The sequence below is a fragment of the Phyllostomus discolor genome, chromosome 2 (assembly GCF_004126475.2).
Source record: "Phyllostomus discolor isolate MPI-MPIP mPhyDis1 chromosome 2, mPhyDis1.pri.v3, whole genome shotgun sequence".
In the NCBI taxonomy this organism is placed as follows: domain Eukaryota; kingdom Metazoa; phylum Chordata; class Mammalia; order Chiroptera; family Phyllostomidae; genus Phyllostomus; species Phyllostomus discolor.
In genome coordinates this window covers 152,369,055-152,381,580 of record NC_040904.2, presented here as the reverse complement: position 1 = coordinate 152,381,580, position 12,526 = coordinate 152,369,055, and the positions used below count along the sequence as shown (strand labels likewise).

The following is a 12,526-nucleotide window of genomic DNA, read 5'->3' as shown; positions in this document are numbered from 1 at the left end:
GGGGTTATAGCCTGCAACCCAGGCATGTACTCTGGCTGGGAATCGAACCTGCTACACTTTGGTTCGCAGCCTGCACTCAATCCACTGAGCTACACCAGCCAGGGCTCACTTTAATTTTTAATCTGTTTTTATTTTAAATATTTTTATTTTTATTTTATTTATTTATTTTTAGAGATGGGGGAGTGAGGGAGAAAGACAAGGGGGAAAACATCGATGTGAGAGAGAGACAGCTATCAGTTGTCTCTCATACTTGCCCTGACCTAGAACCAAATCTGCAGTATAGGCATGTGCCCAGACCTGGTGTGGAACTGTGACCTTTCAATTTGCAGGACGACACCCAACTACCTGAGCCTCACTGGTCAGGGTTATATGTTATTTGTTTTGTTTTTTTAAGTTTTTATATTTTTATATTTACATTTATTTTTATTTTTATTTACTTTAATTGATTTTAGAGAGCAAGAGGAAGAGAGAGAGAAACATTGATTTGTTTTTCCACTTATGCATTCATTGGTGGTTCTTGTAGCGTCCTGGCAGGGAAACCAACACGCAACCTTGGCGTATCATGATGACACTAACCAACTGAGCTACCTGGCCAGGGCTCTTTTTATTTTTAAATTATGTATCTTATAGGCAGCAGATAGTTTAGTCCTTTGACATTATTGTAAATACTGATATAGTTGGATTAAGTGTGCCATTTTGCTTCTCGTTTTCTTTTTGTAATTGTTGTTCCTAAGGTTTTTTGGTTGTTGGTTCCTTTCCTCTGCTTTCTTTGGGTTAATCAAATATATTATAGCAGGAATTCTGAAACTTTGATTTGGGGATGCCTAGGATATCACATGATCCTGAAAGTGTCAAAACTATTATATGAATAATACTAAGGTTTTATTTTTCCTTTACTCTCCTTTTCTTCTAAGTACACACTATAATTTTCCAGAGGCCACGTGATATGTGTTATAATAGATTGAATTCTGTTGTTTTCTTTTAAACCCAAAAGTTAATTTGTAAAAATGTTAAATATTATTTTTAGAGAATATAGTTATTTTTCTTAAAAATGATACTTATTTTAGCCCTGGCTGGCGTAGCTCAGTGGATTGAGCGCGGGCTGGGAACCAAAGTGTCCCAGGTTCGATTCCCAGCCAGGGTACATTCCTGGGTTGCAGGCCAGAATCCCCAGCAACGGCACATTGATGTTTCTGTTTCTCTCTCTCTCTCTCTCTCTCTCTCTCTCTGTCTCTCTCTCTCTCTGTCTCTCTCCCCCCCCCCCCCCCCGCTCCCTTCCCTCTCTAAAAATAAATAAATAAATAAATCTTTTTAAAAAAATGATACTTATTTTAACATGTAATGGGTTTGTTATTGTTACTTTTAATTTTTAATATGGTAAATATTGACAGATACAGCCCATATAAAGAAAGTTCTTCAGGGTCTTCATTGATTTTGGAAGTTTTCTTTATTTTTTATTGTTGTGCAAGTACAGTTGTCTCCATTTTTCTCCCACCGCTTCCCCCTACCCCAGATCCCACCCATCTTGGTTTTGTCTGTATGTCCTTTATAGATGTTCCTGAAAACTCTTCTCCCTTTTCCCCTCACTATCCCCTCCTACCTCCCCTCTGGTCACTGTCAGTTTGTTCCTAATTTCAATGTCTGTGGTTATATTTTGTTTGCTTGTTTGTTTTGTTGATTGTTTGATTTTGGAAGTTTTAAAAGGGGTTTTGAAACCCAAAATGTTGGGAATCACTATTACAATATTTAATTTTTATTTTCTCTGTTGACTTTTTAGATATATTTGATTATATTATTTTTCAAGTCATTCTAGGCTAGGGGTTATAAATTGCATCTTATATTTGCACAGTCTATTAGAATTTAATGTACCATGTGACATAAATTATATAAACCTTTTAGTAACAATTTTCATTTTCTTTTTCCTTTGTGCTATTGTTTTTTACAATATATATGGATGTGTTTATGTTCATAAATGCAAAATACATAATTTTTAAAATGCAGCCTTTTATATATGTGTGTGTACACACACACACACACACACACACACACACAGATATCTACTGTTTCTGGTGATTTATCTTACTTTCTGTAAATTCAAATTACTATCTGGTCTAATTTTCCTTTAGCCCAGAAAACGTTGGCAATTCTTGTTGTATAGATCTGGTGGTAATATATTCCCAGCTTTTAACTGAAATTGGCTTAATTTATCTTTATTTTTAAAAGGTAATTTTACTGGATATGAAATCTAGGTAGTTTTCCTCTGGTTTTAGTTTCATCATTATCTGGCATTTAAATTGTTGCTTTCTAAAATAATAGTTTTAGAGGTCTTACAGTTGTTATTTGTAGGAGGGTTAGTCCAACAAAGCTATTTTGTCATTAATGGAAGCTAGAACTCTTTAAATTTATTTTTGAATTTCTTTTATTTTCAATCCCAATTTTCATTGTTTCACATTAGGTCTCACTACATATATGCCATGTTTTTGTTGTCACTGCCATTATTTTGGATTGGACTATTCTTGGGTTTCTTTAACCTTTTTGTTTATTTTTCTTCCTTTCTCTTCTTAGTTCCTCAGATTTCTCTCCCTACTACTTCTCTAGTCACTTAGCAGCATTTATTTATTGAGAATATATATGTGAAACATTGATCTAAGCATTTACCAAATTAAACTGTTTTTATTGTCACTTACGCTTGAGAAAACTCATTGGCTTCAAATTTTACCACATCACATTTAAATTTATTGGTCTAACTTTAAAGGTTCTCCATACTGTCCCAGGGGCCTTAGTTTCCTATTATGTTTCTTATCTGCCTTTTGTATCAGTTTTCTCTCCTCATTTCTTTCAATATGCATTCCACTCATTCTAGTCTCTGATCTTTTTATATGACGTGACTTTCTTTTTTAACTATCCCATCAAAACCCAGTACCTAAAAATCTTAGGTAAAACTTCCTGTAAATATTAAGATTGAATTTAAAATTTCTTTAACACAAAAATTGTACAGAGTAGTGAATGTCTTTAATTAACTTCTAAAGTAGTTAGGTGAATTCCTTACCTCAACAACCAGATGGTAAATTTTTTGTGAAAAGGGCTTTCTTTGGTTATTCAATACAGTCCTGAATATAATGGCTTCTCCTCAGTGAGTATTCATGCACTTAGCATTACCTACCGAGTGTTAAGTTTTATGGGAAGGACACAAAGGAATGCCTTTTCCCTTTCCTCAACCAGAGGACCTACATGCAGATCTTTAGCTGTATAAAATCCTAATATGAAAAGCATGTTAATCCAAGACGCTTTGAGAACACAGACTAATACTATCTTAAGTTTCTTTATACTATAATGGAAATCAGTGGGGAAGTAAGTGATTGGAAACCAACTTCAAGAAGCTTATGAATCAAGAATTTCTTTTACACCCTTATTTGAACACTATTTATGATACAGGCATAGTGTGTTTACTTGGTGTTGACAGGTGCTAGGCAGGAATGTTAATGTTCCTATTTGTTTATTTTTCTGTTTTTGTATTTATCTAGGTGTAAAATTTTGTTTTTCTTCTTTATGGTTACAGCCTTGGCCCTTTAGTGAGTAAAGTGAAAGAATACCAAGTAGAGACCATTGTAGATACCCTCTGCACAAACATGCTTTCTGATAAAGAACAACTTCGAGATATTTCAAGTATTGGCCTTAAAACAGTAATTGGAGAACTTCCTCCAGCTTCCAGTGGTAAGTAGGAAAGATAACACTTTTCTTCCTATTTCCCTTTGGAGGGATTTCTCCTCTACTCTTCTTTTTTTCTTTCCTTCACTTCTGGCCAAAGAGGGAGAGAGGCATTTATCCTAAAAGATCTTTGGTAAGCATCCCTTTGAATAACTAAGAAAAAAAAAGTCTGGAGTCTTATTTTTGCTTAAAAATGAATTCAATTTTAAGTGAGTATTTTGATTGAATTTAAGTATCTCATAGGAATACCAATTCTGAAGAATTCTTATGTTGGAGCAAAGTTTAACATTATTGTATGTACTGTGATTATAGAATGGAGTTAACGCCATTCTATACAGTGAGGGAAAAGATAACCAAAATTATGAATTATTTCTCTTAGCACTTTATTCTCAATATTAATTTTGCTTTGCCTTAGATTAGTGATATAAAACTTTCAACACTGTTAAGACAGCTGTGAAATAGTTCTGTTTCCTAATATCTTTAAGGTTGAGTGTGTTATAGCTACTTGGCAATTTTTTTAAAAATTAAAAACAATTTGTCAATTAATTTAGTTTTTGACCTGTGACAGAAATGTTTAGATAATGTTTTAGAATTGGTCTTTAACTGCTATCCTACTGGTTAAAGTTAGCAGGCTAAAAGTTTTTGTCTTATCTGCAAATGGAGTGCAATTATCTCCTTATTTGGTGGAAAGATGTAGATTAGTAGTAATGTAATCTGGGTATGTAGTTTTTACTCATCTACTTAAAAAATATTTATTAGCCATTCATTATGCTAGCTATCATGTTGGATGGTGCATGTATATTATTTCACTTAGTCTAAATATTCCTAGTTTGTGGATGAAGGAACTGAAATTCAGGGAGATTATGTTAATTCTTCCAAAGTTTTTTATTACCTAGTTGGGTGAAGATTCAAATCCATTATCTTTTAATCCAGAACTGATGCTTTTTCTAAAATATCATACCAATGTTACTTTAATCTTAATTTCAATAAAATATTTAACTAACTCTAAGTTATGTTATTTGTAATTATATTAGCTATATTGATATTTTCCTCATTTTTTTCTCTCATTGAAACATTTGTTTTTAGCTGGTTTTTGGTTGTTAACCATTCATATTCCTTTAAAAAAATTTTTTGCTCACTTTTTATTAACACAAATCTACTTTAAATAGTAACCTTCATTTGTGAGTTTTCTGGAGCAACATTTTTATTTGGTAATGAAGTTATGGAAATCTTTGGACTGGATTGGCTTTTATTAGAAGTTATAGTTACGTTTTTTCTTTTTTAAAGAGACCTTTTTAATTGTTGGTTTTTAAGTCACTGAAATTTAAAAGCCTAGGTACTGGTAAAGGGAAGGACTCCCTTGCTTCTTTATAAGAACTTAACAGCTCCTACTGAGGACCTGTTCATAGTTGGTATTCATGCTATGCAAGGAAATAGTCGTCCACTAGAGCCTATCTGAATCAATACTGTTTTCCCTAGGTCATGTACTCCTTCTGCAGTTATGTCTAATTTTTGTCTAATAAGTTATTTTATTGAGAAACAACCCATTTTGAAATACATGTTTTTATGACATGTATCTCTTGAGTCTGTCATAATCAAGTTTACAGTTGTTGAATTACTTGGCATCTTCCATGAATATAAGTGGAATTCAGTATACTTGCCTTGAAATTATTATTGGTTTTTATTCGTGCAGGCTCCGCATTAGCTGCTAATGTATGTAAAAAGATTACTGGACGTCTTACCAGTGCAATAGCAAAGCAGGAAGATGTCTCTGTTCAACTAGAAGCCTTGGATATTATGGCTGATATGTTGAGCAGGTAAACATGCCTATAATTTGTAGTACTTGTAATATAAATATTATGTATGTTTGCTAAAACCCCCTTTTGATAAATATTATAAAACTTGGTCTAAAATTATTCATGTTTAAATTGTGGCTGTTTATAAGTGTGTAGTTAGGAGTGAGGGGAGAAATAAGCTAATTATATTTATCGTGTAATATTGCATAGCAAGCATATAAAACCATATAAAAACCAGTTTTATATGGTTTTGAGAAATAATAAAATTTGTGATTTAAATATTTTAGCAAATTTTTTTTACTTTAGTCTTTCATATTCTTGAATACAATGATCTACTTAGATAAAATGTGCCTGTAGGCATGGCAAATGTTCCAGTTAATATAATGCTGTTTGTAAACTGCAGCAACCATGTTTATAGTGCATGTTTTTGAAGAGGAAGGAACTTGTCTTTTTACATCTGTTACTTTTCTATTTTCCTCTGTAAGTCAGAATTGGAAAGATACAAAGATTTAAACAACTCCTAAAGGAAAACACCTCAGACACCTGTGAATTTCAGCTTGCCCTTGATTTTCATAATCATTATACATTATCATTATTTGTGGCTAATGTACCTCAACTTAAAAATAAATAATCAAGTGTCTTCATATGGTACATAATGGACAGTATATACTTTATTTACTGTAGGACTACAGATTAGAGCACCAATGGCCATAAGACAAAAGGAGAATAAATACTAATGGCGAGTGTGTGTTTTAGGATTTAAAATGGAAGGATCCAAGAAAATTTGTATGGAAAAAGAGTAGCATTTGAATTTAGTTTTGAAGAATGGATATAGCACATGTGTATATGCCCACGTGTAGAATATATCAACAATTTTAATGGAGTTAGGGAAAATTGTATTCTAGTTTTCCAGAATATAGAATGAATAGTAGGAAGTCATTTTTGATAGATTGCAGTCATGTTGAGAAGGGTGAGGGATTTATACAAAATTTGGTAAGTATTGAGAAGTCAGTGAGACTTTTTGCACTCTGTGCCTTAATCATTAGCATTGTTTTAGCACATAGCTATTTGGTTGCTGTTGACTCATTGAATTACACATGTCAAATGAGTTGGAAGAGAGGGTTAGACCAACAGGTTAAGTGAAATTTAGTACATAAATGTGTAGAGGAATGACAATAGGGAGAGGGGGTAGTCAAGAGATGCTGATATTTTAAGTTGTGAACCGTGAAAGAACTGTAATGGAGGAAAAGCTATCTAATAAAGAAAATTTAAAGATCTAGGAAGGGGAAAATGATGAGATCATTGTTGTTCTTTTTAATGTGCTCCCAAGAGTGCTGGTTGGATATCCTATAAATGAGAATATAGGTCAGGATTCTGGAAGGTAATTTAGGGCTACAAATGTCAAAACTGCATTCACTTAGCTCACGTTTTCAGTTGAGTTGGTATGGATAGTAAGAATTTAGTTTTTCTTTCATTCTGATTTTGGATTATGTCATACAGATTTTTACTCTTCAAATACAATGAGTTCAGAGTCCAGACATTTTAATAATGCTCAAACATCCTGAATTTACTTGTCATTTCTTTTTTTATTTTATTTTAAGGCAAGGAGGACTTCTTGTTAATTTCCATCCTTCAATTCTGACCTGTCTACTCCCCCAGTTGACCAGCCCTAGACTTGCAGTAAGGAAAAGAACCATTATTGCTCTTGGCCATCTGGTTATGAGCTGTGGAAATATAGTTTTTGTAGATCTTATTGAACACCTTTTGTCAGAGTTGTCCAAAAATGATTCCATGTCAACAACAAGAACCTACATACAATGTATTGCTGCTATTAGTAGGCAAGCTGGTCATAGAATAGGTAAGAAATGTTTAAATATTTTCAAGTTTTCGTTAATTAAAAAAAGTATTAATGAATGTTTTTAAGAACCAGTATGCTCTTCTTAGGTGAATACCTTGAGAAGATAATTCCTTTGGTGGTAAAATTTTGTAATGTAGATGATGATGAGTTAAGAGAGTACTGCATTCAAGCCTTTGAATCATTTGTGAGAAGGTAAGTTTTTACGATATCTATTTTTAAATAAACATTTTTCTTTTTTAAAGATTTTATTTAATTTTATTTTTAAATATATGTTACTGATTATGCTATTACAGTTGTCCTCCTTTTTCCCCTTTATTCTCTTCTGCCCTGTGCCACCCTTCACCCACATCTCCCAGCCCCACCCCTTTCATGTCTGTAGGTTGTACATATAAGTTCTTTGGCTTCTTTAGCCTCACTCAGTCTATTTTGTACCTACCATTTATACTTCTTATTCCCTGTACTCCCTGCTGCCCCCCCCCCCTTCCCCATTTTCCCCTTTCCCCTCCTGGCTGGTAATCTTCCATGTGATCTCTGTTTCTGTGATTCTGTTCGTTCTAGTTGTTTGCTTAGTTTGTTTTTGTTTGTGATTTTGTTTAGGTTCAGTTGTTGATAGTTGTGAGTTTGTTGTCATTTCACTGTTCATATTTTTGATCATCTTCTTTTTCTTAGATAAATCCCTTTAACATTTCATATATTAAGGACTTGGTGATGATGAACTCCTTTAATTTGACCTTACTGGGAAGCACTTTATCTGCCCTTCCATTGTGAATGATAGCTTTGCTAGACAGAGTAATCTTGGATGTAGGTCCTTGCCTTTCATGACTTGGAATACTTCTTTCCAGCCCCTTCTTGTCTGCAAGGTCTCTTTTGAGAAATCAGCTGAGAGTCTTATGGGAACTCCTTTGTAGGTAACCGTCTCCTTTTTTCTTTCTGCTTTTAGGGTTCTCTCCTTATCTTTAATCTTGGGTAATGTAATTATATTGTGCCTTTGTGTGTGCTTCCTTGGGTCCAACCTCTTTGGGACTCTCTGAGCTTCCTGGACTTCCTAGAAGTCCAGTTTCTTTCCCAGATTGGAGAAGTTCTCTTTCATTATTTTTTCAAATAAGATTTCAATTTCTTGGTCTGCCTCTTGTCCTTCTGGCACCCTTATGATTCTGCTATTGGAACATTTAAAGTTTCCCCAGAGGTTTTTCAGCCTCTCATTTTTTTGAATTCTTGTTTCTTCATTCTGTTTTGGTTGAATGTTTATTTCTTCCATTTGCTCCAAATCATAGATATGAGTCCTGGTTTCGTTCCCTGTATTTTTTTCTTTATTTCACTTTACATAGCCTTCACTTTTTCCTCTATTTTGCAACCATACTCAACCATTTCTGAGAGCATCTGGATTACCGGTATTTGAATTCTGCATCTGATAGGTTGGCTGTCTCTTTATTGTTTAGTTCTATTTTTGGAGCTTTTATCTGTTCTTTCATTTGGGCCGTATTTCTTTGTCTCAGTGGAGCCTTAGGTATTCACCAGGGCAGGGCAACCCACATCACTGCATTGTGGCACTGTCTGTGGAGGAGGGGTCAGAGAAGGAACAAATGCTGCCAGCTTTCAGTCATTTCCCCCACTACTCATAAGCAAATTGGGCCCTTCTGGTGCTGATTCCCCAGTGGGTGGGTTTGCATAAGTTCTAGGACCCTGTGGGTCTTTCCAATGAACTCTCCTGGGAGGCCGGGAGTTTCTCCCACCACCCACAGGTATTTACAGACAGTGAGGCTGTGAGGCTTTATTTCCCCGGGTTGGAACCCTGGTTTGTGCAGTCTGTCTCGCTCCCCAGTTGTTCCCTCAGGGTTTCTCTGCATGCAAATATGGGACTGCCTGATCCTTTGCTGCTGCATTGCTGCTGCATTGCTGCATATCCTCTCCACCCTGGCTGCTTGTTTCAGCCCCTCCTACCAGTCTGAATAAATGTTTCTTTTAACTCCTTGGTTGTCAGACTTCCATACAGTTTGATTTTGTGGCATTTGTGATTTTTGTTTGTTTTTAAATTTGTTCTTCTTTTGGTTGTTCAAGGATGCAAAGTGTATCTACTTATGTCTTCATCTTGGCCAGAAGTCCCCTATTTATTTATTTTTAGAAAGAAGAAGGGAGGGAGAAAGAGAGACAAATAGCAATCTGTGGTTGCGTCTTGTGTGCCCCCTACTGGGGACCTGGCCTGCAGGCTGCTGGCACTCAGCCCTCCTAGCCACACAAGCCAGGGCAAACAATTTTATTAAAAATAGAATAACAATTAAGATCCAGATTAGGTGGGTGGTGAGAAACGAGTTATTTTACTGACAGCCAGGAATCTGGCCAGAAATGTGTAAATGTATAGCAAATTTTGTAACTTGTCAACAATTTTTTTTGAGGTCTGTCATGTCCATTTGCTAGAACAGTGGTTCTTAATCTAATAATAAAATTGGCAAATGTACTATGAGGGGCTTTGTAACAGATTCCCCCTCCCCCCCTTGAGCTACTGTAGTAGTACAGTACAGAGTCTTGAGACTTCACAGGTGGTTATTTACAGAATCCCTTGCCACTCATGGTTTGAAGTAGCTTTATAGTTGAATTGTAAAAATCAGAAATTGTGGGATTCATTTCTTCTTTAATCAAGAAACACGTTATTCCTTTATTTGGGGGGGTGTATATATATGTTTATATATCTATATATTTATACACACACATATATATCTTCTTAACATATAGCTAGAAGGCCAAGCCTAGATGAATGTGCACTGGCATTTTCATGATAATCTGATTCCTAAAGATCAAGTTCATACTTTAGTCTTCCAGTCATAAATTGGAAAGATAACAGCATATAATAGTCTCCTTTATCCATGGTTTCTCTTTCTGAAATTTCAGTTGCCCACTGTCAGCTACTCCAAAAATATTATAAATGGAAAATTCCAGAAATAAGCAGTTCATAAGTTTTATTTTTTATTGTATTTTTTCCATTACCACTTAGTTTCCTTATATCCCCCTCCCCCTTTCAATCATTACTGTTGTCCGTGAGTCCTTTTCCTTTTTTGCTCAGTCCCTCCACCCCTGACCTCCCTGCATCCCTTAGCTGTCATCTGTTGTCCACCTATGAGTCTGTCTCTGTTTTGCTTGTAGTTCAGTTCTTTAGATTCCACATACGAGTGAAATCATATGGTATTTGTCTTTCTATGACTGGCTTAACACTTAGCATAATGTTCTCTGAATCTGTCCATACTGTTGCAAAGGGTAAATTGCACCATTTTGCGTAGCCTAATGAAATCTCACACCATCCTGTGAGAATGTGAAACATCGCTTTGATCAGCGTGTCCCTGCTATATATGCTTCAGACCTTTAGCTGTCTCTGTTATCAGATCCACTGCTGCATGTTACAGTATGTCTTTTACTTAATACAGTCATGTGCTGCTTCATGACAGGGGTATATTAAGATATATTTCTTATTAGGTGATTTTCTTCTTGTGCAAACATAGAGTGCACTTAAACACTCTATGCATTCTTAGCCTACTGCATTCTTAGGCCCTGTGTTATACAGCCTGTTGTCCTATAAGGGAGCAAAAGTCATTTTCCCTCTACCTTTCTGGGTTCTTGGTTGAGACCCGTTGTGTTAAGACAGATTAGCAAGAAAAAAACAAGTTTAATAACATGTATACTTCATGTCTACATGGGAGATGCTCATGAAAACTAACTGGCTCAAATGACTAAAGCCACAGCTTAAAAACCATCTTTAGTTGAAGAGAAAAGACGGGCGGTGGGGAGTCGGTTGTAGGAATTTATAATAAACAAGGGTAAAGTTGTTATACAGATTTGAATCCTCACCTTCATTGATACAAATTTTTAGAGATAAGATCATCCCTCTCTTTCTAGGACAGCCAAGGAGAAACCATTAGAAATAGAGGTTTTTCCTTATAAAATGTAAATGTCTTTTACACAGGGTAACTTATACTTGGTCTTCTAAGATTTCTCATGTCTGCTGTTATATTAACCAGCCTAATGTAATTCTTATGCCAAAGAGACATATTTTGAGGTGACAAATTCTGTTCCCTTACAAGCTCCTAGGCTACAGATCTATTCAGCATGTTACTGTACTGAATACTGTAAGCACCTGTATGACTGTAATGACCCCCAAATGTAAGAGTAGTACAGCTGGCAGTTCTGATATGCCAAAGAGAAGCTATAAAAGTATATGTATACTTAGGCAAAAACAATATATATAGGGTTTGGTACAAACCCAACAGTACCTGGTTGATACTGTCTGCAGTACAAACCACGGAGGTCTGGGAACATAAAACTGATGGATTAAGAGGGACTACTGTATACAAATTTCTCTAGGCTATGCCACGTTACAAACCTTAATATACCATTTATCAAAGATCATTGTGACTTAAGAGATGCTAAAATGTGAAGGTTTTAGTTCATGTTAAAATTGTTTAAATAAGTAATTTGATGGGAGAGAAAGATGTAGGGGCATTGGTGTTGAAAAGGCTGAGAACCACTTTCCTATGCTGTATTAAAGGGGAGGAAAAAATCTGGTAACAAAGCAAAATGTGGCAGGGACTGAGTAAAGGAGAAAAATACAGTTACTCAAGACAGCTTTTGTTTTCTTTCTTCAGATGTCCTAAGGAAGTATATCCTCATGTTTCTACCATTATAAATATTTGTCTTAAATATCTCACCTATGACCCGAATTACAATTATGATGATGAAGATGAAGATGAAAATGCCATGGATGCTGATGGTGGTGATGATGATGACCAAGGTATTTCAAATTAAATAGAAGAAATTTGTTAAATTTTCATGAAAAGACCACTGTTATATAGATGGAGTTAATTCTTACCCCAAATTGTACTAATGATTTAATTATTTATAATAGTGAAAATGGAAACGATCTCAATATTCAACAATAGCAAATTGATTAAATTATGGGGATCCGTGTATTGAACTGATATGCAGTATTTTCTAAACATGTTCTAGAAAAATATTTATTAAAGCATTTAATAAGCTGAGGCAAAAGTGGGTAACAGAAATTACTGTGTCCCAGTTTCCTGTCTTTAAAAAACAAATGACTAAAAAAAAAATAGCCCATTTTATTTGAAGATCTAATTGGCTTTAATTAAAGGATTTATGAATCAGACAGTATCCCATC

The 12,526-nt window shown here is 34.9% G+C and overlaps 1 protein-coding gene across 1 annotated transcript in view; it reads left to right on the top strand.

Moving 5' to 3' along the window:
• Window positions 1–12,526, top strand: part of CAND1 (cullin associated and neddylation dissociated 1) — a 47,649-nt gene that overhangs the window by 17,119 nt on the left and 18,004 nt on the right. Inside the window, exons 3-7 of the mRNA XM_028532077.2 lie at window positions 3,560–3,714; window positions 5,402–5,525; window positions 7,106–7,362; window positions 7,449–7,554; window positions 11,994–12,139. Coding sequence (XP_028387878.1) covers window positions 3,560–3,714; window positions 5,402–5,525; window positions 7,106–7,362; window positions 7,449–7,554; window positions 11,994–12,139 — 788 coding nt within the window. The remainder of the gene's footprint in view (window positions 1–3,559; window positions 3,715–5,401; window positions 5,526–7,105; window positions 7,363–7,448; window positions 7,555–11,993; window positions 12,140–12,526) is intronic.